General features: G+C 41.4%; 1 protein-coding gene across 1 annotated transcript in view; it reads left to right on the top strand.

The window, feature by feature from the left end:
- Positions 1–16,886, top strand: part of EXT1 (exostosin glycosyltransferase 1) — a 321,186-nt gene that overhangs the window by 272,863 nt on the left and 31,437 nt on the right. Inside the window, exons 2-4 of the mRNA XM_033203373.1 lie at positions 9,425–9,518; positions 11,142–11,249; positions 16,419–16,538. Coding sequence (XP_033059264.1) covers positions 9,425–9,518; positions 11,142–11,249; positions 16,419–16,538 — 322 coding nt within the window. The remainder of the gene's footprint in view (positions 1–9,424; positions 9,519–11,141; positions 11,250–16,418; positions 16,539–16,886) is intronic.

The raw sequence follows: 16,886 nt of genomic DNA, 5'->3' as shown, positions 1-16,886 counted from the left end.
CTTTGACACTTCATCATCTGTAAACTGGGGCCAATAGCACCTATTCTCCACGATCGTTGTAAAAATAAGGCATAATAAAGAATACAGATTGGCCCAGGCGTAGTGGCTCACACCTGTAATCCCAGCACTTTGGGAGGCCGAGGCGGGTGGATCGCGAGGTCAGGAGATCGAGACCATCCTAGCGAACACGATGAAACCCTGTCTCTACTAAAAATACAAAAAAATTAACCGGGCGTGGTGGTGGGCGCCTGTAGTCCCAGCTACTTGAGAGGCTGAGGCAGGAGAATGGCGTGAACCCGGGAGGTGGAGCTTGCAGTGAGCTGAGATCCGGCCACCGCACTCCAGCCTGGCGGACAGAGCGAGACTCCACCTCAAAAAAAAAAAAAAAAAAAAAAAATACAGATTGGGCAGCTCAGTGCCCCACCCACAGGAAATACTTAAAAAGTGGGGGTACTGTTGTTATTGTAATTTATATCTGGCCAGGCATGGTGGCTCACGCCTGTCATCTCAATACTTTGGGGACTGGGAAGGATGTGGGAGGATCACTTGAGGCCAGGGGTTCAAGACCAGCCTGGGCAACATAGCAAGACTCTGTCTCTACAAAAAATGAAAATGTAAAAAAAGTTTTAAAAAAGTTGTTACTAATAGCTATCTTTTTTTTTTTTTTTTTAACTTACCTTTATATATTAGCCGCTGAGCTGTTATTTAATGAGCAGGAATTGAGATGGTCATCTTTTACCCCTCTTGAAGTATGAGGTACACCTGGTACATGTTGTGTTCATTAATATACACAGGTAGCGATTACCACTTGGGCTAAGTTTAAGGTTCTGAACTGTCAGTAGACATTTAGCCTAAGGATGAGGGGTGGAGTTTAGAGTTGGTAAGAGATTATAACCCAGTGTGTTCAGACAAGATGTTTGAGTCCAAGGAGTCTTCGGACTCCCTCTTCCCTGTGAAAGGCAGGTGTATCTTTCCACACGTCCCCAGTGGTTGTGAGGCTGTCATGAAATCCTGGGTAAGAGAGTAAATGCCTCCCATGGGGATTTCACGCCTCAGCCCCAGCCCACAAAGTGTTACCTGCCTACCTTCCCTGTGTTGAAATGGATTTTAAGTGGACATGAAAAGGAGACTGTCTTCTGTGGAAAGCCAAGAAGTGTGAAAGGGTGAATATAAATTCCTGGCCCTGGTTTTAGCCGTGTGTTGCTCTCTGCAGTGGACAGCTTGGGATCAACAGCCTCAGACGGAGAAGTGTCACAAGGAAATAAATTCTTAATCCTTGGCATGACTGGGAAGGAGGGGAGCGGTGTGGCAGTTCTAACAGCAGGCAATGCTCAAAGCAAAAAACTGTCTTGAGTAAGGAATTGCACCACCTCCAAACAGCGAGTTCCTTCCTGCTGGGGGACGCCAAGCATCCCTGAAGCTGCAGCCAACCTGGTCAGCCAGGCCCAGAGCCCAGCACTGCACGTTTGCATAGCTCGTTTGTACTTGCCTGACACTAGCATATATGGCAGCTCATTTATGTGCACAGAGACTCTGTGTGAGTAGTTGTCATGGAGAAACTATGGCTCCCTAAGCCCAGAGAATTCTCAAATACCCCAGGGACCTATACTTTTCCATATTCCATGTTTTCAAGTCACCTAATTGAGATGGACAGTGGCCAGTTGGACCCATTTTCCAGCTAAAAGATTAGCTCCCACTTATATATGTTTCTCAGTTCAAATATTTGCGTTGGGCCAATTTCATACTATTGCATGCTGTAAACTTCAGAGTTTTCTCAAAAATAGCTGAAATTTGAGGCCAGGTATGGTGGCTCACTCCTGTAATCCCACCACTTTGAGAGACTGAGGCAGGAGGATCGCTTGAGCCCAGGAGGTCAAGACCAGCCTGGGCAACAAAGTGAGACCCCATCTCTACAAAAAGTGTAATAATTAGCTTGACATGGTGGCACATGCCTGTAGTTCCAGCTACTCAGGAGGCTGAGACAGGAGGATTCCCTGAGCCCAGGAGGTCGGGACTGCAGTGAACTGTGATCTCACCACTGCACTGCAGCCTGGGTGACAGAACAAGATCTTGTCTCAAAATAATAATAATAGTAGTTGAAATTTTAAACTGTTAAACCTGTAAAGGCCCAGGAAGGGTCTAAGGCAACATGGTTAGTAAATAAATGACAGAGTACCTTTTTTTTTTTTTTTGAGACGGAGTCTCGCTCATGTCTCGCTCATGACACAGTACCTTCTTAAACTGAACTCCTGGTAGTGATCTGGGGTGAAGTTTTGAGTGGGAGAGAAACAGCTCTTTTAAATTGGCAACAAATAGCCCATGCTTGAAACTAGGTGAACTGCTTAGGACCTGGCTTCATAAGAAATGTCAGTTTTAGACACTGCATGTTGTAGGGGCTGACCAAGAAGGCAATATGATGTGATGAAAAGAAAATGGGATTTAGAATCAGAAATCCGGGAGCTGGAACACAGGCTGGTTGGTCCTAGCTGTGACCTGCGTTGGAAGGGTTTTTGAGGTCTCTGAACTTAACTGCTTCTCTATGAAGTTGGGTTATATAAAGTCCTGAGCACACCATTGGTAACATGTCATTCTTCTGCTTAAGCCCTTCAGTGACACCCTGATCACCTGCAAGGGATCATCTCTGAGCTCTAGGAGATGTCAAACAAAGGCTTCCTAGTGGGAACCCACCCGTAACAGCAGCCCGCACCCCCATGCCTTCCTCTCCCCAAACTGGGTGGTTTCTGTCACCTTGGTGCCTTTGTTCCTGCTATGCTGTCTCTACCCCCAGAAATTCCCATCGCCTCTTACCGCTGTGCCTGGTTGCTTCTTGTTCATCCTTTAAGACTTAGCTCAAGGTCTCAGTTCCTCCAGGAAGCCTCCCTGCCTACATGCGGCCATTGCCACATGTCTCTGTATACCCCCCACCTCTACCTCATGTCCAATCCTAGCACTCCTCTCACTGACTAACCATCATTTGATAACACATGTTGTTTTACACATGGTAGACATTCAGCTAATGCTTGATGAATGAATGAAAAAGGCACAAAGAGGTGCTCAAAGGATGTTCATTTTATTTCTCTCATCCCCATGCACTTTAGAGAACTACAACAGTCATAAATTATTTTTATTTTCTTTCTTTCTTTTTTTCTTAAGGGATGTGATTCAAACTTGGGTATAAGCAAAGATTAATTACTTATGAGGATGCGGACTGGAGGGAATAGATCAGCTGTAGATGTTAAGTTACTTTATGAATAAATACTTGAGACAAACTGTGAAAACATCATGGAGAGACTACAATTGTGTGAGTACAGAGATGAGAGGCTGGATCACTTGTTTCTTTCCTATCGTCTTTGGTTAGCAAAAAGCAGGTTCACTTGGCAAATATGTGTGCTACAGAGAGATTGTGGGAGCCACAGGAGGACCTGTGAGCCCAGTGCACCAGCAACATCCTTGTCTATGTAGCTTTTGATAATAAGACAAAAGCCTTCAATTAGAAGCTGCTGTTCTATTGTGATTCGCAGCTTCTATTTCCATTTTACTTTAAAGGGTCTGTTCCACATTTGTCTCTTGGCTCTGTCTTTGGGAATCTGGTGTAGTTTTCATTCTTTTTCATTGTTACTAGGGTTTTGAAAAATGTTTATATCCCTCTTATTCTGATATAATTTGTCATAATAACTTGGAATTGCATAGTGCTTTGCCATTTATATTCATTGTACATGATTTCATTTGATCATCACAACTTTGAAGTTTGGAGAAGTTGAATGATTTGCTGGGGTTACACAGGAAGTAGTAGATCAAGAACCCAAATTCCTCAGCCCAGATTTTCCAACTTGAAGCTGGCTATGTTTTCCATTATGTTCTGTTACCTTCCTTCAGTCCTAATGAGAATAGCTGCCTTTTATGGTTTGCTTATAATATGCTCGTGCTTTGGTTAAAATGTATCACTTAATCCTCACAGTGTAAGTATTATTCCCATTTTGCCAACCAAGAAACTAGGATTATTGTTTTTTGTTTGTTTGTTTGTTTGTTTGTTTGTTTGTTTGTTTTGAGACAGAGTCTCGCTCTTTCGCCCAGGCTGGAGTGCAGTGGCCGGATCTCAGCTCACTGCAAGCTCCGCCTCCCGGGTTCACACCATTCTCCTGCCTCAGCCTCCCGAGTAGCTGGGACTACAGGCGCCCGCCACCTCGCCCGGCTAGTTTTTTTGTATTTTTTTTAGTAGAGACGGGGTTTCGCCGTGTTAGCCAGGATGGTCTCAATCTCCTGACCTCGTGATCCGCCCGTCTCGGCCTCCCAAAGTGCTGGGATTACAGGCTTGAGCCACAGCACCCGGCCAGAAACTAGGATTAAACAAATTAAATAACTTTCTCAAGATTACTCAGTTTATAAATTAAAAAGCTGGAATTCGAACCCAGGTTTGGCTGTGTCTAAAGCTGCCCAACCACTAAGCTTTTAATTACTAAGCTCTTAACTATGGTGCCAGTGGTTCTCAAAATTCAGGGTGCATCGTAATTATCTGGAGGGCTTGTTAAAACACAGAATTCTGGGCTCTTCCCCTGGAGTTTCTGATTCAGCAGGTTTGGGTGAGGCTGAGAATTTGCATTTCTACGAAGTTCCCAGATGATGCAGATGTTGCCGCTGGTTGGGAGAACACGCTTTGAGAACTCCTGCTCTATGCCACACTCCCCCATCTTTCCCGGTTGCACAGAATGGCTGCCAGCAAAAATGTGTTTCCTACAGAGGGGCAGGACTTCGATTGTGCGTTACTGCATAGTCCATTTTAAATAGGGTGCATCCCATACATTGTTCAATACAACTTTAAGTATAAAATTATTATGGCCATAGAGTGGTACTGGTTTCTAGGTTAAATTCAAAGTCATGTAATTTTTATTGCACTTTTCTTTGTAGTCATTTGTGAAAACTCTTCTACCTTCTGTCCTTCTTTACCTGCACAGTGAGGAACTTAATGCACATCCGATAAGGGTAACAAAACCATTTATTAGAGCAGTGAATTATCTGGGGTTAGTTGTCTCCCTCACCTACTTACCTTCTTGCTTAGCATATCATATGTTTCTTTTAAGTAGTGTGTGATTGTGTGATTCACATTTCTAAACATCAGAAATGAGGGAGAATTAGTCCATCTTAAAACATTATGTCCCCCCATTTGACCTACCGAGTCCTTGTCTTTCCCCCTCCCTCAACCAGTGACAACCTCTAAGTGTTCTTTTTCCCTGTAACTATGTGATTTCATGAACGTCATATAGAAGGGATTCTACAGTATGTACGCTCTTCAGGGTGACATTTTCATGCAGCATAATTTCCTTGAAGTTGTCGTGTGTATCAATAGTCTGTCCCACTTCATTGCTGAGAAGTATTGTAGGCTATGGATGTATCACAATTTGTTGAATCATTCACACATTGAAGGACATTTGAGTGGTTTCCAGTTTGAGGTTATTACAGACAAAACTGCTGTGAACATTTGTGGACGAGTTTCTGCGTGAAAATAAGTTTCCATTTCTCTGGGATACTTGCCCAAGAGTGCAATTACTGGGTCATATGGTAAGTCCATTTTTAGTTTGAAAAGGAACTGCCAAACTATTTTCTGAAGTGGCTGCACCATTTTACCTTCCTGCTAGAAGTGTATGAAGGGTTCTAGTCTCTTTACATCCTCATCAGCACTTGCTCTCATCTGTCCTTTTGCTTATAGCCATCCCAGTGGATGTAAAGTGGTATCTCATTGTAGTTTTGATTTGCTTTTCCCTAATGACTATTGATGTTGAGTATCTTTTCATGTGTTTATCGGCACTTTATGTGTCTTGTTTGGAAAAAAGTTTATTCGAATCCTTAGCCTCTTTTAAAATTGGATTATTTGTCTTTTTATTGTTGAGTCAGAAGAGTTCTTTATGTATTCTAGATGAAAGTCCCTTATCATATATATGATTGGCAAATACGTTCTGCCCCCCTCCCCCTTTTTTTTTTGAGTTGGAGTTTTGCTCTTGTTGCCCTGGCTGGAGTGCAATGGCACTATCTCGGCTCACTGCAACCTCCGCCTCCCAGATTTAAGTGATTCTTCTTTCTCAGCCTCCCAAGTAGCTGGGATCACAGGCATGTGCCACCATGCCCGGCTAACTTTGTATTTTCAGTAGAGACGAGATTTCACCATGTTGGCCAGGCTGGTTTCAATCTCCTGACCTCAGGTGATCTGCCTGCCTCGGCCTCCCAAAGTGCTAGGATTACAGATGTGAACCACTGTGCCTGGCCCATTCTCTCTTTCTGTAGGCTGTTTTTCACTTTCTTGATGGGACCTGAGGGGATTGAAAGCCCAGCCTTCCTGACTGCACTGCCCCAGAGTAAAGCTCCTGTAAGGCAGAGCTAGTAGGGGTTGGTCATGGAACAGGTCAGGGACCAGTTGCCACAGACTCTCATGGTTCTTGCCAAGATTTGGTAGATTTTCTTGGATGACTGTTTCTCTATTTGTCATTATCCCCTTAGGACAATTCTTAGAGACTTAAAATGTTTTTATGATTGTTACTAAATTGTTGTTTTGCTGGGGAGAGTGTCCACAGAGTTCTTTGTGTTTCTTCTGGAAGGTGGGCCTTCTATAATCTCCTCTTGTCATGCAAATACTCCCAAGAGATGTTTATATCTTCAATTCTCATCTCATCAGCATTTTCTCATTGTCAGGTGCTTCTTTGGTAGCTCCGGCAACTAAAGAAGACCTTCTCTGGACTCCATCTGTTCACATGGGATAGTGTTTGAAACACAGTATTTCTTGAAAGAACGAATGAATAAATGAGTGGATTTAAGCATCTACAAGGAGGCTGATGTGCAGTGTGAAAGAGCATCACAGTGGACTGAGTGGGAGAGGACCAAGCATGCAGTCAAACTAGAATTGTTGTCTGCCCACTTGTGGGGCGTCATTCTTCCTTCAGGTAGAACATGTTAGTTATTCATAGACTCACTGTCCAGAGGGCAGAGGAGAGAGGCTGGTTCACGGGCTGAGCAGAAGAGAGAGGCTGGTTCACGGGCTGAGCATGCTTAGAAATCTGAATGAAAAGCATTGTTCTAAGGTATGAGTGTATGTGTTCTGTATGAGCCTGTATGTGAATACACACATATGTTAGACCTGCACTGCATACATATGAACAGATACATATATGTATACATATACACACATATATGGGTATGGAATTGTGCACATATACATATACATATAATGGGTATGGAAACACAAGCAGTGGGATATTCTCAAAGGACATTCCTCTTTCTTATGTAAAAATGATAAGATAAAGAATAATCGAATACTAAAACTGAATCTATGGTCATCTAGCCCAACTAGTTCATTTTGCAGATAAGGAAACAGGTAGAAAACTCATGGGTTTTATTAAGTTTCACAGCTACCTAGTGGTTTCCTAATTCCTGCAAGGGTGTTCTTCCCACAGCTCATATTACCTATTATGTGAAGGAATACAAGCTTCGATCATGTCAACCTGACTTGCTATATCAGCAAATAGTCCTTCTATATAACCATTTAAGCAACCCACTATACCTGTCATTTGAATTTTCCCTATAAGTTTTCTGCCCTTCCTCTTCCTCCACACATTCCCTAAAGTAAATTCTGCAACTAGCAACTTTGAAACTTGTTACAATGCAGAACATTAATAGGATTTTACATTTTTAGTAGGCTAATGATGAGGATGTAGGACCTTCTGTGCTAGTCCCTCAGGGGTTTCTATTCTGGGCACTTATTAAATCTTGCTGTAGTCTGAAGTATATTCGACCTTTCTGTATTAAAAAAATCAGCTTAAACTTTATTCATATATTTTTGTGAGTGTGTGTGTGTGTGTACACATTTCTCTCTTCTCCATCTATTAGGCAGAGATTCAGATATTATCAACATTTAAACTTGAATATATTTGTCAACCATTTCCCTGTGTTTGGTGAGGAAGAAGAAATCACTACCATATAATTTATTATTATTTTTCTATTTAACTAAATTCAAGCCTTCCTAAAAATCTTTTTTACTTTGAAGTCTATTTTGCAATTTAATTAATGCAGCAAGAGTTTTAGAAAATTTTTACTCTCAGTGGAGATAATCTTAATCCATTCACGGTGACCTTTTCTTGTGCAAATTAGTTGTACGCGCTTGTTTAAGCAAATGGTCCTTTGCATGATGTCTCTCCTTAATGACGGGTTTATAATTGAAAATTGGCTTACTCCCGTATGCCTAGTTTGTATGAGAATATAAAAATAGATGTGGACTTTAAAAATATAAATGTATATACCAATAGCCCAAAAAGAAGAGGGAAGAATTCAGTGCCTTTAGGCTATGATTAAATTAGACTATTAGAGTCAGAAAATGGTGGTGACATATGCTACTGTCAAAGTCACACCTGTCTGCTCAGCATTGGAAGCTCTTGAAAAATGAGAGTGATTTCATCTTGGCTGTAAGAATCGGGGCCTTTACAGGACATGAGCCATCTCTACTTTCCCAAGTTTTCTTAAACTCATAATGTACTTGAAACTGCCTATGTAGGAATGTGTTTGTGGTAATCATTTTAAAAGTGACAGTCCTAAACAACATGAAATGCTTTTTATCTTTCTTAAACTTCCCTGGCGTAAAGAGTCAGGTAACACTCATATTTTGTATTTTTTTTTTCAAAATACAAAAACAGTGTAATGTCGTTAAATGGTATTTGAGTAACATAAACTCATCTCTACTGTAGACCAGTTTCCAGTACCCCCTACTATTTCAGGCTTTTTTTTTTCTTTTCTTTTCTTTTCTCGTTATTCTTTTTTTCCCTTTCTTAGGCTAGCATCCCTCTCTCTTACCTCCTCTTTCTCCTATAAGTTATATCAGTCATTCTTAAACAGGAATATTTTTCCTGGGTAACTGATTGTTCTTGGTTAAGTGTAGAAACTCCATCTCGAAGAAGACAAACATTGTTTTGTGCTTGTGACTGAGGTTTTCTGAATAGTTTTTAATAGCATGATTTTGAAGGGATAGGGAACAAGAACAGTCTTAGTTTTGCTGAATGCCATATTGTTAAAGGAGAAGGAGAAGCACCAGTAATTTTTTTCTTCTTCTTTTTAAGCCTATGGGGCAACATATTTTATCAAGACTCAAAAATCTGATTTTGGAAGCAAAGACTGGGCAAACCAAATTGTTGCCAGAACAATCAGACTCGTCTTTATATATACTGCTTGCAAAAGGGATCCTAATTGCTTTGTCCAACATGGTGATTCATGTTTGTTCTTCATGCAGCAACCCAACCTCCTTCCTCAAAATGGAAAAGCAAGAGCTGCCTGCTGGTGACTTTCCCAAGTTGCTTTGCGTAAATTCACGCACATGGACGCCCACCTATGGTCAACATCCCCACATTCGCGATGGGTCTTCATTTGCTGATCACTCCTCTTCTCTTTCTAGGTATGATTATCGGGAAATGCTGCACAATGCCACTTTCTGTCTGGTTCCTCGTGGTCGCAGGCTTGGGTCCTTCAGATTCCTGGAGGCTTTGCAGGTAAGAGGCCCTGGAGCCTTCCCAGAATAGGGCTGAGGACCAAAGCCAGATTAATCAGGTTGGACATTATCACCTCTCCTGCGATAGCTAAAGAGAAGGTGTGGTTTCCCTTGAGGATCTGAAAATATTTTCAAGAAAATCTAAAACATTTTTGAAAAGTAGGGGGTGGAGGGAGGATTTACTCAGTAATTTTAGATGTAAGAAGTTAAATGGTGGATTCTTCTGGGTCATGTTTAGAAACAGAAGGCAAATCTGATTGCCAACTTGGACAATCTCTCTCACCTCCTCTTTCTCCTGTAAGTTATGTCAGCCATTCTTAAACAGGAATATTTTTCCTGGGTAACTGAATGTTCCAGCCTAGCTGGACTCTAAAAAGCAGCCCTACTCTTTCCCTTTATTCCCTAAAAGCAAAATTGTCTTTTATGCCTGCATCTTAATTGTCTCTCGGTTCCTTTAAATTTTGAGAATGATCCCTAGCATGGTGTTATTACTCAGATGGCCAGCTCTTCCAAGGCTCTGCAGTTCAGAGATCCTGGCTCCACCCCTGGAGCCTTTGTGGTAGGAATTTCTCAGCTTATCAAACTCACTCTGCAGAAATGTCCTCTTGAGACAGTCATCCACATTTCCCACCTGGAAGTTGCAACCAGCCTTCTTTGATTGCAAGAGAAAGCATGCCCTCAACCTCTCTCATCCTCCATTCCTTGACCCTTTGCTGCTATGTTCTTTCCTCCTCTATTCCCTGTACCATGCCTAAATCTGTGCTTTTGCTACAGTGCTTCATAACTTCTTATCTCTGCCATCTTAACCGTAAATCATTCTGTCATGCCCTCCAACAGAAGAACTTCCTTCTCTGGAATGTCTTTTCCAAGTTACTCTCTGTGTGTGTTCTGCATAGCATGCCATCACTAATGTTCTTGTCGCCTCCTGGGATGTTGCATAAAGAAAAATTGTTCTCTGATTTGGATTATGAGTTATTTGGAATCAGTATTTTGTCATTAACCTAGTGTTTCTTGGCTGTTTATTTCCTGGCACAGACTGTAAATTGGTATGACTATGGTTTAGATCACTCCACACTGAAGGGAACAAAGTTCTGGTTTAGGTGTTTGCAGAACAAGGGAAATGTGAACAGTCTATACTGTTAAGTCCACGAACTGCTACATAGGAATGCTGAGCTCCATTCTGCTCTTTGTTGCTCATGACATTGGGGTAAATCACTTTGCACGTGGACTTGTGGGAGTTAACGTTGACAAGACTGTTTATATTCAAGGTTGGTTCTATACTCAGATTTTGTTGGTGCGAGCTTTGTTACATCAATAAAAACTTCTCCAGCAAGGCCAGTCATCTCTATGGAAGTAAGGTCAGCCAAATCATGCACTAGAATAGAAATGGGGTTTTAGCATTCTAGGGCAAGACTTGCAAATATTAAAATCTAGTCTGGATACGTACAACCTTTGTGTGACTTGATAACTCATAACAGCTTCCTTTCCTTCTGGCCTGGGCAGTCCAGGATTCATGCAATGTCAAAAATGCCAGTCATTGAATTTATACTGATTTCACCTCTGATTGGAACAGTTTCTGCTGTCGCTTTCCTCACATTCACGAAGTCCCCTTTTTTTTGCTCAGGCTGCCTGCGTCCCTGTGATGCTCAGCAATGGATGGGAGTTGCCATTCTCTGAAGTGATTAATTGGAACCAAGCTGCCGTCATAGGCGATGAGAGATTGTTATTACAGGTAAGGAAGGGGCTCTGGCCTTCAACACGTCAGCAGATTATTGCTGCCTCCGTCCAAACTTTCAAAGAAGATGAATCCAAAAGGTCGGCTCTATAAAAGAAATTTTATCAGGAGAAAATTACCTGTGTCATGGTGAATATGAAGTCATTTAATATGACATTGTTCACTTTCCAGCAAAATCTGCCCAGGTCCCCAGAATATATTCCGAAAAGAAGTTGCAGGTAAAGAATGGGAGCTTTGATTTTCAAGAAGAAGTGGATCTCCACCCCTTTCAATAGCCAGAATTTTTAGAAATATTACCAGAGAGTTTGTATTCTACCCTACTGTTTCATATACTTTTCCTCTGTTTCTGCACTTGCCTTCAGATTAATTTTCAGAAAGAGAGAGGTCTCTAGGGCTTGTTCTTGTAATTAGTGTTATCATTCCTCAAATGATCCAGTCTGGGTGTCTGAGCGAGTGTTATCTTCAGGATGTATATTTAAATGAGCAGCCCCTAATAAAAGTTTGAACTGCTCAAGAGCTGCCTAGGGAGGGGGATACAATACTCACAGAGAAATCTGAGGGCAAGAATGATCATGTATTTTTTTTAATTACTAAGGATTTTATTGCACCATCCACTTTATCTTTGAATTACTATAAATATTTGTAGAATTGTTTTTTAATGTTTTTGCCCTTTTATTTTTTGGATATCCATTAAATTGAGTTTCTAAGTTTGTTTTTTTGTTTTGTTTTGTTTTTGTTTGTTTTTTTGGTCTTTTGTTGTGTTGTTGTTATTGTTGAGATGGAGTTTTATTCCGTCGCCCAGGCTGGAAGTGCAGTGGTGCAATCTCAGCTCACCGCAACCTCCACCTCCCAGGTTCAAGAGATTCTCCTGCCTCAGCCTCCCAAGTAGCTGGGAATACAGGAGCTCACCACCACGCCTGGCTAATTTTTGTAGTTTTTATAGTGACGGGGTTTCACCATGTTGGCCAGGCTGGTCTTGAACTCCTTACCTTAGGTGATCCACCCGTCTCAGCCTCCCAAAGTGCTGGCATTACAAGCGTGAGCCACCGTGCCCGGCCTCTAAGTCTGTTGTTGATTCTCCTTCTGTGCTGCTGCCCAGTCTGCTAGCTGACTGGTGAAGTAATGCAGCACTTTCCCTAAAATAACAGATGAACTAACTGTAACTGAGAGACCTATGGGTTAAGCAAACGAAAGTGACCACAGCTCCTGAAACATTACTCTGTCTGGTACTCAGTTTGTGATCTCCATGGTACCTAGGATCTCAGAAACAAAGGTAGGAATCTAGCAGAATCTGTTTTTTGGGGGGATAAGTTATTCTGCCCTGAATGCAACTTCATTTTTTAGGTGTTCATTGAGAAAGGGGTCTGGACGTTTTGTGAAAGGGCCACTTTTATGCCAATGATTTCCCACTGTGATTCCTTAAGGAAAGGAAGGCCTTGCAGAAACACCAAGGAAGAGTTTTCCCCACGCAGAGATCGTGTATGCCAAAATCATTTATTCATGAAAAGCCAAACAAGCGTGATGCAGGTCATGCTTGTCCATGTTGTCTTTTTTCTTCCTTTTTAAAATGTAATACTTGATCATTAAAAGAAATTTGAGAAATAAAGGGAATAAAAAGCACCACCCATAATTTTCCTTTTATATACCAATGCTCCCATGAATTGGATGTGAACAAATTGAAAACGTGTCTTTGGTATGGAGCACATTTTAGTATACTTAATTGTGGTTGTCAGTTTCTTTTCTTTTCTTTTCTTTTTTTTCCTTTTCTTTTTTTGTTTTGAGACAGAATCTCTCTGTCACTCAGGCTGGAGTGCAATGGCATGGTCTGAGCTCACTGCAAACTCTGCCTCCCAGGTTTAAGCGATTTTTCTGCCTCAGCCTCCTGAGTAGCTAGGATTACAAGTGCCTGCCACCACACTCAGCTAATTTTTGTATTTTTAGTAGAAATGGGGTTTCACCATGTTGGCCAGGGTGGTCTTGAACTCCTGACCTCGTGATCCACCTGCCTCAGCCTCCCAAAGTGCCGGGATTACAGGGGTGAGCCACTGTGCCCAGCTGCTTCTCCAGTTTCTACCATTTCACCAAAGTTGATGGACATTTCATCTTCTGAAGCAACTTTTTGGCTTGACTCTGAAGATTTTGATTTTTATCACTCCCACCCACCCAGACTTGCTGGTGTTTTCCCCTCTCACATGCAGTCTGTCTTTGCACAGCTGCCTCCATATTGAACAGCAACTGTGTACTGTCATTAACAATGGTTTTAAAGAGTTGGCACCCAGCCCAAATGTCTGCTCTGGGAAATGTTTTTTTGTTATGTTACGATTTTTCATTTCCTGTTTTAGAACAGCTCGGATGTTTTTATTTGCATATATTCTTGTCATCATGTCACCAAGAGAGCTTAATGTGACTTTCTTATATCTATTCTGGTGCATTCCGTTTGTTTTGCTACCATACATGACCTTTTATTAAGACTTCATTGAGCTCGGCAACTTCCAAAACAATCCAGCCAAATTGGAATTAATTTATCACTTTCCGATACCTGTCTCTCAGGACGAGCAGATTAATAACCAATAGCCAAATGCCATTAAAACTTGGAACTCTGTCTTTTCAATCAACTGGAGTTGTCTTCCAGAGCACTTTGCATAGTGCTGTCAGACACTTGTATCGTATCACAAACCAGTAGAATACCTTGCACTTGGTGTAGTAAGAGGAAGATGCATCTTATTTAAGAGAGGAGAACAGCATTGGTAGGTGAGTCTGTGATATTCTTTTTCTCCTTTCATAACCGCAGCAGACTCAATTTTCTGGAGACTATATAGCAATGATAGCTTTAGGCATTTTTCTTTTCTTTTCTTTTCTTTTCTTTCTTTCTTTCTTTCTTTCTTTCTTTCTTTCTTTTCTTTTCTTTCTTTCCTTTTCTTCTCTTTCTTTTCTTTGTTTCTCTTTTCGTTTCTCTCTTTCTTTCTCTTTCTTTTTCTTTCTTTCTTTCTTTTTTGAGACAGTCTCATTCTCTCACCCAGGCTGGAGTGCAGTGGTGCAGTCTAGGCTCATTGCAACCTCTGCCTCCTGGGTTCAAGTGATTCTTCTGCCTCAGCCTCCCGAGTAGCTGGGACTACAGGTGCGCACCACCATGCCCAGCTAATTTTTGTATTTTTAGTAGAGACAGGTTTGACCATATTCGCCAGGCTGGTCTCGAACTCCAGAACTCATGATCCACCTGCCTCGGCCTCCGAAAGTGCTGGGATTACAGGTGTGAGCCACCGCACCCAGCCTTAGGCATTTTTCTAGTAGACTGTTTCCTCATGGCCACGATAAAACAGTGATGCCAACCTATATAACTCTTAGCAGTTACTTCTTGGCATTTAGAAGAGGGTATGATTATGAAAATTGAACAGGATAATTTTTTTCTAATCTTTCTTTGGCCATCTAGGTGACTTTCTCAGTGAGTAAATAAAAATCAGTTTCCTTGGACTTATAAAGGTTCTATGATATGAATGATTTCTCTACCTTCTCAAAGAATGTTTTATTTCCATTTGACCTTGAGCTCTGATTACAGGCTAATGTTTGCCTGCCAGTGTTTCTCCTTTACCTGTTGCCTCTGTTTCTTCAGTGTTGCAAATCCAGGTATACACTTTGGGACACAGATTTAGTATCTGGTTTTGGACATTGCCAAACCAAGTGAGCTTTTCCTTCTCCTCTTACTGTGAAGCTGTGTTATTGCTCCTCCTAAGGGGAGTGTTGAATTCAAAAATGCGCTACCACTTCCTTCCCCTCCAATGGAAACTCTGTTACAGTCGTAGTCAAATGCCATGGGTAACTTTCCTATTAAAGCAGCTAACGGAGCATTTCTCCTTCTTGCCCAGACTCCCATATCTGTCAGATTAGTCATATGTTATGGAGGCAAGCATGCAGAAAGAGGTGAGCACAAAAGGGCAATTGCTAATCACAAGGAATCTTCCCTTAAGACTATAGACTCTGTAAATGAAATAGACCTTGAACTGTAGGTGAAAATAGGGAACAAGCCCAGAACACTTACCAGACTCAGGAAGTACATTTCAGAACTCCAGACCCAAGCAGTTTCCCTTGCAGACATTAAGCAACTGGTCCAAGTTTTAATAGCATCACTCTGATACCAATAATGATAGTAGTGATTGTAAGTTATATTAATTAAGTTTTCCATGTTTTAGGCACTGTGCTAAGCACTTGTATAATCGTCATTAAAACCTTAGTACTTTATCCCCACTTTATGAGTAAGGAAGTGGAGTCTTTGAGAAATCAGCTAACTCGTTCAAGAAAGCACAGGTAGTAAATGGTAGAGGGAAGAATCCTTCCTTGATCTTTCTGACTCCCGTGCCCCTGGGCCTAGCCATTCAGCAGCTATACTACCATTAAAAATAATGATGTCCCTGTGGTGGCTTCAGGTGGTTATATTCACCTCCTATTTCTTAATAACTACTATATAAAAACCACTCTGCTAACCTGAAAATGTGTAGCAGGATAACAAGATATAGGTCCTTCCTTTAAAACTGTATACCCTGGAAGAGAGCAGTGATTACTAAACATATATGACAGTTGAGAGATCCAGTTAGACTTGGGTAAGGGCTGAAGGCGGAAAGAGAGATATGGGAAGCAGAAAGGCTCAAAGGTGAGGTGGAAGGTATGTGTACATAAAAGTGACTGACCCTAGCTTCAGCTTGGATGGGAAGGCTCATAGACATTCTCTAAAAAGTCCTTTTATAGATGTTTTATAGTTCCTGGGATGACCAATCATAGAAGTGCTTGGGAGATAAAGTCTTCTGGCCTTTCCCCAAGACCTATAGTTACTCCTCTGTAAAATTTGGTTGTTCTTGTGCAAGGTTGAGGATTTCTGGAAGCAGCAATTGTGACTATAGACTTACCTAAGCAACTGATAAGCTGCTTCTGAATCTTAGAGGTGAACTGTAACTTTCATACATCAAAGGCCACTGGGGCGGATTCCCAGTAAGTGCTCTTTGTAGCTGACACTTCTTAAGGTCATTTCAACTTAAGAGTTGATGATTTTTAGTAGATCTATGCTAGAAGTCGAATGCTATGAAGAATAAAAGCCTAACCCAGTTGGGTTATTTTGATCAAGTACATCTCTTGGTTTTACAGTTATAATTCCTATGTGTTCACCTTGTGTTACAGATTCCTTCTACAATCAGGTCTATTCATCAGGATAAAATCCTAGCACTTAGACAGCAGACACAATTCTTGTGGGAGGCTTATTTTTCTTCAGTTGAGAAGATTGTATTAACTACACTAGAGGTAAGTGAGACCACTTGGCTCTTGGGCTTGAATAATGGTCCTTTATACACTTCTCTCAGCCTTCTGTTTTGCTATCAGTGATGTGTGATTGGTCCAACGGGGCAAAACCAGATTCCTGTACTCGGATATATTGGTTAACCTCTTTTATCTGCTTTGCCATACCCAAGAAAATACTCTCATTCCTGACAAACTCTACAAAGGAAAACCTACATGGGGAGAAATTATACTCAATGACACAGAGATTGACTCGGTCTTACATCATTTCAGGGATATGTGGGTCATGACTGTCTTGTCATTTACACTCAATGGCATCCTTTGAAGACATGTTTCTGGAGTTCATTTAGAAAA

Source organism: Trachypithecus francoisi, unplaced genomic scaffold (genome assembly GCF_009764315.1).
Source record: "Trachypithecus francoisi isolate TF-2019V2 unplaced genomic scaffold, Tfra_2.0 Lachesis_group7, whole genome shotgun sequence".
NCBI classification, from domain to species: Eukaryota; Metazoa; Chordata; class Mammalia; order Primates; family Cercopithecidae; genus Trachypithecus; species Trachypithecus francoisi.
Note: the sequence above shows the minus strand (reverse complement) of the source record. Positions and strands in the feature narration are given on the sequence as shown.